Source organism: Bidens hawaiensis, unplaced genomic scaffold (assembly GCF_021521415.1).
Source record: "Bidens hawaiensis isolate Kalapana, Puna unplaced genomic scaffold, B.hawaiensis_p1.1 tig00031088_1, whole genome shotgun sequence".
NCBI classification, from domain to species: Eukaryota; Viridiplantae; Streptophyta; class Magnoliopsida; order Asterales; family Asteraceae; genus Bidens; species Bidens hawaiensis.
The window spans coordinates 219,333-229,035 of record NW_027495202.1 but is presented as its reverse complement, the minus strand read 5'-3'; the positions used below and the strand labels follow the sequence as shown (position 1 = coordinate 229,035).

At 44.5% G+C, this 9,703-nt stretch overlaps 1 protein-coding gene across 1 annotated transcript; it reads right to left on the bottom strand.

Annotated features, from left to right (window-relative positions):
- Positions 1-8,901: 8,901 nt before the first annotated feature.
- Positions 8,902-9,399, bottom strand: LOC143581523 (uncharacterized). The gene has a single exon (XM_077064288.1). It carries the CDS (start codon positions 9,397-9,399, stop codon positions 8,902-8,904), a length of 498 nt encoding a protein of 165 aa, XP_076920403.1.
- Positions 9,400-9,703: the final 304 nt, after the last annotated feature.

Sequence of the window (9,703 nt, the reverse complement as noted above, 5' to 3'; positions counted from 1 at the left end):
CATGAGGGAAAAAATCATAGAACGGTAGAGTGTTTTATCAACCTTCTCCCCCGTGGGATCAGGACCAATTCCATGATTAATCGGGATAGGAGTGCTACTCGACGACGAGCCAGCCATGTTGAATTTTCAAGGATATCATTGAGGTATTTTATCTAATGAATACATATCCCACCAGACTCTTGTTCGACTTGCAATCCTATGAAAAACTTCAACTCTCCCATAGCGCTCATTTAGAATTTCGAATTGCACAACACATCATTCGTTGACCCAAAAATGCTATTGTGCACATAGACCTGGACTATCAGCAAATGACCATCCACTTCCTTTGTGAAGAGTGTACAATCAACGGTGCCACGAACAAAACTGTTGTCTAACAAATGTTGAGACAATGTGTCATACCAATCTCTCGGGGATTGATGTAGACCATAAAGAGCTTTGTCGAGCAGATACACTTTGTCTTTGTGAATCGGATCGACAAACCCCGGTGGTTGTCCTACTAAGACTTCTTCACCCAATTTACCGTTCAGGAAAGCAGACTATACATCCAACTAATATACCTTGAATCCCTTCCAAGATTTAAAGGCTAAGAAAATTCTAATTGCTTCAAATCTAGCAACGGGAGCATAGACTTCGTTAAAATCAATTCCTTTCCATTGATTATAACCTTTTTCGTTTGTTTCACACTTGAGAACCCACTTGGTATTAATGAGTTTCCATACCCCATGTTTTTCAAATTGCAATAATACTTCTTGCATTGCATTGACCCAACTCTCTTCAGTCAAAGCTTTTTTTATATGTCTTCAGTACAATTTGTGAAATGAAACTTTTATATGAGAATCGGTTCTAAAGAGGAGCAACTTGAGAATAGTAACAACTAAGACTTTGGTCAATCTCACTTTGAGTATGAACACCATAATTAAGATCTCAAATTATATTCTCTTCCGGGTGATATGATAAAGTTCGAGGCATAACATCATCAGGAACAATCACATCATTAGGAAGATTTGTGACATTTTAATTAGAAAGCACATGATCAGAATTAACAGAATCAGGTGTTGGTTGAATCAGCGACACAATCACATCAGTATGATCTTCACCATCATCATCAAAAGAAGGTGTAGCTGAAGATCATCAACATGGTCATCAACATCAAGAATATGATCTTCATTAAAGATTGGAACTTCTTGTGTAACATTGTCTTCATGAATGTGACACCCGGTAATTTCCCAACCCTATAAACTAAGTAATCAACCTAATAATTAGGTGATTGTGAATATTATGCGCGCTAAATTAGAATCAGCGCGGGCACGTTATGTGCGCCCTGCGCGAGCGCGCTATATTAGAATCAGCGCGGGCACGTTATGTGCGCCTTGCGCGAGCGCGCTATGTTAGAGTCAGCGCGGGCACGTTATGTGCGCCCTGCGCGAGCGCGCTATGTCAGAATCAGCGCGGGCAATTGTTATGTACGCCCTGCGCGAGCGCGCGATGAAAGAACCAGCGTGGGCATATGCTATGTGCGCCATGCGCGAATGTTTTGGCTTTATGTTTTCATGTAACTTAACTTTATGTTGTCTGATGGGTTGACCGTCCCGCATGATGCTTAGGCGGGTGCATCCTAAATCGTTTATGCGCGTGCGGAAGGAGAACTAACCTCCCCGAATGGCGGGAACATTGAGAGTTAGTTTGTCTGAAGCTCCAAAATGGAATTGACTTCAACATAACTGATCACTATGTTGAAATACCAAGACCACCTGGAGAATCTACAAATGAAACTCAATGTCCCTGACTGCGAGAAGGTTACGTACCTACCCGCAGCAAAGAAATGTCCTTCACGCAGAAAGCTATGCGCACAAAGCTATACGCGCAGAACACTTAGCCTAATCTCCAGATATAAGGTGATTATTCCCGCCCAAAAAGGAAACAGTTGCGTGTTTCAGAGATTTCTACTTTTTAACTGTACACTGACAAAAGCACCTGAAAAAGCATACTGTAACATGAAAAGTCAACTGTCAGCCACCCTACTCTCACCAACCACAGACCTGCATGTCCTGTCCAAATCAAATCTTTTACCCACTCCTCCACTTTTAAATAAATAATAATAATTTCCATACTTTATCATCATTACACCTAGATATGAAAAGATTACAATCCCCTAAAGCAAGGGATTGTGTTCCCTAAATCTTGCCTATAAATATGTAACCCAAATTATCACTCAAACACACTTCAAACTTCTCTCTTAAAACTGCAATTTGCACTGATCATCGTCCGTTTGATTTTCAATTCCGTTCCTGTTACTAGGTAAGCCGAGATTATAACCCTGAGATCTACTTTCCAACCCTTATATTCTCCTATTTCTTGATCTTAATATATATACTTGTTATTTTATCGTATTCTAGACCTTCAATTCCGAGGCCAACACCAAGAAAACCCGAATCTCGATTAATCCCTTAACAAGAACCACAGGTGAGTCTCACAGCCCCTATTTTCACTATTTTCACTATTTTTAAACTGTTTTCGGGGCGAGGGACACGTACTGAAATAATGTTTTATCATGGTATACTTACAAGCTATGCAAGCGATTATGTGTTTAAATTATGTTTTATGATGAGCAATGCAAGCGATTATCTATGGTTTTCGATGTTAGTGCACCAGATTCGAGTAAGTGATCACTTTACCGTTGGAACTCTAAGGGTAGGGACTGCTGGTTTGATCCGCCCACTCGTAGGGGTCGCACCTCTTACACAGACGAGTGCCTAGCATGTCACGGGGCAGTACTATGGGATTGAGCCCGCTCGTAGAGGTCGCTCCTCTTACGCAGGCGAGCGCCTTGTTTTCCGGCACAACGTCCGCGCGTAACCCGCGGGACGGTATTATTCACTCGTAGTGGCAGCGCCACTTACACAGACGAGCACGGTTCTCAGAAATGTTCGCGCGTAACCCGCGGGACGGATTTATCAATGGAAACGTTATCAGAACTATGTTTCACTAAGCATGTGTTTCAATGATGCTATCAGAATTATGTTTTAGAATGATTTTTATCAAGACTATGATGCAATACGATTTATCAAGTTACTAAAACTTGTGAACTCACTCAGTTTATACTGATTCAAATGTTTTACGTGTCTTTCAGGAGATAACTAGGTAGCGCATGGAGTCACACTTAGAGCACTTCACGCTGAACATCTAAAACTAGCTTTTTGGAAGATTTTAGTTCTATCCCTTCGATGCGCGCGGTTGTTCCCGCCACGCAAAGGGGATATGGCGTGGAAATCTTCAACAGTTTTTATACTTGGATGTTTTTTTATGTAATCTTTAAACAATGTAATGTATTTGTATTAAACATTTCATGCGCAATGAAAATCTTACTTTGAATGTTTGCAATGGCCCGTGCTTAATTATCAATCCCCACTCGCGCGCGCCCGGCTGTTTCCGCCGTTCAGGGCCGGGTGTGACAGATTGGTATCAGAGCACTGGTTATAGCGAACTAGGAAAAGAAGTTTTAACCTAGACTATAACCGTCGGGGAATCGCATGAAGTATTTTTCAAGGAAAATATTTTCAAAAGAAAAACCACACACACTTAGGAACACGGGTCACACAATGTCTAGTGAACATTAAGGATAAAAACACTATGTGCTCATGGTACATGCGCTAAGTTTGTTATATTTTCTTTTTTTAAGAACGAGAATGCCTCCAACCAGAGCCAAGGGAATTACCATGACACCCGAGGAACTCGCGGAAATAATCGCGCAGGCGATCGCGACACATGAGGCCAGCAAGGCCGAATCTAGTCAGGGTCGTCAGAACGAGACCCCAGAACCCGAATCAGGAGCCTTGGACAAAGGGTGCTCCTATAAGACATTTATGGCCTGTAGGCCTTGGCCATTCAAGGGTACCGAAGGGGCCATTGGGCTCTACAACTAGATTGACAAGATGGAGACAGTTCTCTTCATTAGCAGATGTAGTGAGAACCAGAAGGTCCTTTACGCGACCTGCATGTTCCAAGAAGCAGCTTCGTCTTGGTGGAAGCTTCAAGTGAAGACTTTGGGGCGAGAAGTTGCTCTTCACAAGACCTGGGAGGAACTGAAGGAAATGTTGATGAGAAAGTTCTGCTCTCGCGCAGAAATTCAGAGTCTGCAACAGGAATTCTGGAACCACACCATGATAGGAACGGATATCGACGCCTACAACAACCGGTTCAACGAGCTTTGCCAGTTGGTGCCAGACATGGCGAACACGGAGGAAAAGAAGATCGAGAGGTATATCTTTGGGTTACCTCCTGTTGTTAGGGTTCCGCTCAACGCCGCAGCGCCCCCAACCTTTGATGAGGCGGTAGCGCGGGCCATCACCCTTACAAGGGATACGGTCCGTGCGGGTATGTTGACTACGCGCGGAAACGAGCAGCGAACCTCTGACTCCAAGAGGAAATGGAACTCTCACCACCGAGGGTCCGACTCCAAGCAGCCACCGTTCAAGAAGCAGGAAAGCGCAAGGGTTTACGCGATCCAAGCCGCGGAGCCATCAAGGAAAGGATACAGCGGGCCTTACCCATGGTGCAACAAATGCAAGTTTCACCATGAGGGTGAATGCGCGAGCGTCATGTGCGCCAAATGTAACAGGCCAGGGCACAAGACGGTGAATTGCCGTGCTAAGGAAGCTGGAGCCAGTGACAACTGCTACGCATGCGGGAAACCAGGGCATTTCAGTCGGGATTGCCCACAAAAGGGAAACCAAGCTCGCGGGAGAGCTTTTGTGATCGGCGCAGGCGAAGCAAAAGAAGAGCCGAATGTGGTAACCGGTACGTTTTTACTTAACGGCCATTTTGCAGCTGTCTTATTTGATACTGGCGCTGACCTAAGTTTTATATCCGCTGAGTTTAAAGACTTCCTAGGCTTAGCAACCAGTAGGCTAGACACACCTTATACTATAGAACTAGCCAATGGTAGGCAGCTATGCGCGAACGAAAGTACTGAACAATGTGTAATAGTCATGGGAGGTCACGGGTTCAATATTAACTTATTGCCAATAGACTTGGGAAGTTTTGACATTGTGGTAGGTATGGATTGGTTAGTCGAGAACCACGCGGAGGTTATTTGCCATGAGAAGCAGGTTCGGATCCCACTGTTGAACGAAGAAACCTTGGTGATTCAAGGGGAAAGAAGGGGAGTTGCGACGAAACTGATTTCGTGCCTAAAGGCGCGCAAGTGCCTAAGGAAAGGGTGCTACGCCTTCCTGGCGCATGTAGTAGAGAAGGAAGGAGATGAGCGAAGAATTGAAGACTTACCAGTAGTGCGCGAATTTCCAGAAGTTTTTCCTGAAGATTTGCCCGGATTACCGCCGCCGCGACAAGTCGAATTTCGTATTGATTTAGTCCCAGGAGCTGCGCCAGTAGCTCGAGCGCCTTATCGATTAGCTCCATCTGAGATGCAAGAGCTATCCAATCAGCTACAGGAACTATTGGATAAGGGTTTCATACGCCCAAGCTTCTCACCTTGGGGAGCTCCAGTACTGTTTGTAAAGAAGAAGGATGGTTCCTTCCGGATGTGTATTGACTACAGGGAGCTGAACAAGCTGACAGTCAAGAATCGGTACCCCTTACCGAGGATTGACGACTTATTTGACCAGTTGCAGGGATCCAGTTATTATTCGAAGATAGATCTACGGTCAGGATACCACCAACTTAGGGTCCATGAGGAAGATGTGCCGAAAACAGCCTTCCGAACTAGATACGGCCATTATGAGTTCTTAGTGATGCCTTTCGGGCTAACTAATGCGCCGGCTGTATTCATGGATCTGATGAACCGTGTGTGCAAACCATACTTGGATAAGTTTGTGATTGTATTTATAGATGACATTCTGATTTACTCTCGGACCAAGGCCGAGCATGAGCGACACCTGAGATTGATTTTGGAATTGTTGAGGAAGGAAAAGTTGTATGCGAAGTTTTCCAAGTGTGAGTTTTGGCTTAGAGAAGTTCACTTTCTCGGTCACGTTGTAAACGAGAAAGGAATACACGTTGATCCTTCCAAAGTTAAGGCCATCGAAAACTGGGAAGCGCCAAAAACCCCAACTGAGGTGAGGCAATTCCTAGGACTAGCTGGCTACTATCGACGCTTCATCGAGAACTTCTCCAAGATAGCTCTACCTCTGACCGCGCTAACTCAGAAAGACAAGAAGTTTGTTTGGGGCGAAAATCAGGAAGCGGCATTTCAAATGTTGAAACAGAAGTTATGTAGTGCGCCAATTTTGTCTCTGCCCGAGGGGACGGATGACATCGTCGTTTACTGCGACGCTTCACATCAGGGACTCGGATGTGTCCTTATGCAGCGAGACAAAGTCATAGCGTATGCCTCGCGCCAACTCAAGGCCAATGAAAAGAACTACACAACGCATGATCTGGAACTTGGAGCGGTTGTCTTCGCGTTAAAGATTTGGCGCCATTACCTCTATGGTACAAAGTGTATAATCTTTACGGATCACAAGAGCCTTCAACATATATTTGATCAAAAGGATTTAAACATGAGGCAACGAAGATGGGTGGAGTTGTTGAATGATTATGATTGTGAAATTAAGTACCACCCTGGAAAGGCGAACGTGGTAGCAGACGCGCTAAGTAGGAAGGAGCGAATAAAAACGCTACGAGTCAAGGCTCTAAGGTTGACCATTCGCGCAGATCTCTCTACCCGCATCAGAGACGCTCAGCAAGAAGCCTTGAAACCAGAGTTTGTTAAAAACGAATCCCTTGGGGGTATGATTAAGAATTTGGAGATCAGGGAAAACGACACTCGATATTTTGCTAACCGCATATGGGTCCCTCTCAAGGGAGGATTGCGCGAGCAAGTATTAAACGAAGCTCACAAGACGCGGTATTCCATACATCCTGGCGCAGACAAGATGTACCAAGATGTTAAAGTGCTGTATTGGTGGCCCAATCTTAAAGGCGCCATCGCGACGTATGTCAGTAAGTGCCTGACGTGTTCGAAGGTAAAGGCTGAATACCAGAAGCCGTCGGGGTTACTTCAGCAGCCAGAAATTCCCATGTGGAAGTGGGAACAAATCTCTATGGACTTCATCACCAAACTGCCAAGGACACCTGGGGGTTACGACACGATCTGGGTTATTGTAGATCGGCTAACTAAGTCAGCGCACTTCCTGCCGATCAAGGAAACCGATAAGATGGAAAAGTTAGCCCGATTGTATATTCGAGAAGTAGTTTCAAAACATGGGGTCCCAGTGTCCATCATTTCTGATAGAGATAGTCGGTTCACCTCAAGGTTTTGGAGATCGTTACAAGGGGCTTTAGGTACTCGTCTTGACATGAGTACGGCATATCATCCCCAAACGGATGGACAAAGCGAGCGAACAATCCAGACATTGGAAGATATGCTGCGCGCATGCGCAATCGATTTCGGAGGTAGCTGGGATACTCATCTCCCATTGGTTGAATTTTCTTACAACAACAGTTATCACACAAGCCTCAAGGCTGCGCCGTTTGAAGCTTTGTATGGGCGCAAGTGTAGATCCCCACTGTGCTGGGCTGAAGTGGGTGACAAGCAAATGACTGGTCCAGAATTGATCCAAGAAACAACAGACAAGATTTTTCAGATACGGGATCGCCTTAAGACAGCGCGCGACAGACAGAAGAGCTACGCAGATGTGCGAAGGAAACCGTTGGAGTTTCAAGTAGGGGATAGAGTACTTTTGAAAGTCTCTCCATGGAAAGGAGTCCCCCGTTTCGGCAAGCGAGGAAAGTTGAATCCGCGCTACATTGGACCATTTGAGATCCTGGAAAGGATCGGTCCGGTTGCTTATAAACTCCGTTTACCCGCCGAACTCAGTGGAGTTCATGATACGTTTCATGTGTCCAACCTCAAAAAGTGTTTATCTGACGAAACGTTGATTTTACCGTTGGAAGAGATTCACATCGACAAACAACTGCACTTCGTAGAAGAACCTATAGCAGTAACCGATTGGAAAGAACAAAAGTTACGCAGATGCAGAATCAAGTTAGTAAAGGTTCAATGGAACTCAAGGCGTGGGCCTGAATTCACTTGGGAAAGAGAAGATCAAATACGCAAGAAATACCCACACCTCTTTCAGAGCATGGCTTCTGCCAGCGACGTCTCCTAAATTTCGGGACGAAATTCTCTTAACAGGGGGAAAATGTGACACCCGGTAATTTCCCAACCCTATAAACTAAGTAATCAACCTAATAATTAGGTGATTGTGAATATTATGCGCGCTAAATTAGAATCAGCGCGGGCACGTTATGTGCGCCCTGCGCGAGTGCGCTATATTAGAATCAGCGCGGGCACGTTATGTGCGCCCTGCGCGGGCGCGCTATGTTAGAGTCAGCGCGGGCACGTTATGTGCGCCCTGCACGAGCGCGCTATGTCAGAATCAGCGCGGGCAATTGTTATGTACGCCCTGCGCGAGCGCGCGATGAAAGAACCAGCGTGGGCATATGCTATGTGCGCCATGCGCGAATGTTTTGGCTTTATGTTTTCATGTAACTTAACTTTATGTTGTCTGATGGGTTGACCGTCCCGCATGATGCTTAGGCGGGTGCATCCTAAATCGTTTATGCGCGTGCGGAAGGAGAACTAACCTCCCCGCATGGCGGGAACATTGAGAGTTAGTTTGTCTGAAGCTCCAAGATGGAATTGACTTCAACATAACTGATCACTATGTTGAAATACCAAGACCACCTGGAGAATCTACAAATGAAACTCAATGTCCCTGACTGCGAGAAGGTTACGTTCCCCGGTGATACATTTAACATTCATAGGCCCAAATAAGTCCATATGTACCTTCTCAAACGGTAAGTTGATTGAATTGACAGATTTTATGGGGTGCGACTTCTTCTTTTGTTTACCCTTCTTGCAACTCAAACACACAGAACTCAAAATCCCTTAACATTTACTCCCTCAACCAATTGATTATGAACAAGATAGTTCATTTTCCGAACATTGATGTGACCTATGCGACGATGCCATAACACAGATTCTTTTTTAGATACTTTGGTGACAAAACACTGAATAGTGCCTTGAATCGATGAATCAACATTCTTGTTAAGAACATAAAGATCATTTTTCCTTGGTGCTTTCATCAAGATCCACTTTGCTGGAATCTTATACCCAGACATAAGAATCAAACAATCTTGATTAGTAAAATGCGTTGAAAAGCCTTTGTAAATTTGAGATATGCTCAGTAAGTTATTCTCAAGCTCCGTGATGTAATTCACATTTACGAACATTACTTTCCCATTCGATAACGTCCCTTCTCCAACAATTTGTCCACCTTGAGTTCCTGCAAATTCCACATACCCTCCTCGAATAGATTGAACATTCTTTAGCAGATGGCGAGTTCCAGTCATGTGTCGAGAGGCTCCACTATCCATTATCCAACGTGAGTCATTGGATCTCGAAAGCCCCTACAAAAGCACGCAGTTAGTGAAACAAGGAAACCCAATCCTTCTTGGTCTTGGGTTGTTTCGTTTTTTCATTTAAAACTTCCTCTAAATCATCATATTCATAATCAGACAATGAATCATCAGACGGACATGAAATCGATGAAACAACAACTTGTTCATCAACTTGATTAACAACTTTTTTTGAAGACTTATCAGCTTGGTTATCAGTTGGATTAACAACTTGTTCAATCGGTGGTTTATCATTTTCATTACTTTTAACCTTTGCAACCCA

Coding starts and splice junctions, on each gene's coding strand:
- LOC143581523 (XM_077064288.1), bottom strand. CDS start 9,399: ATGGATAGTGGAGCCTCTCGACACATGACTGGAACTCGCCATCTGCTA.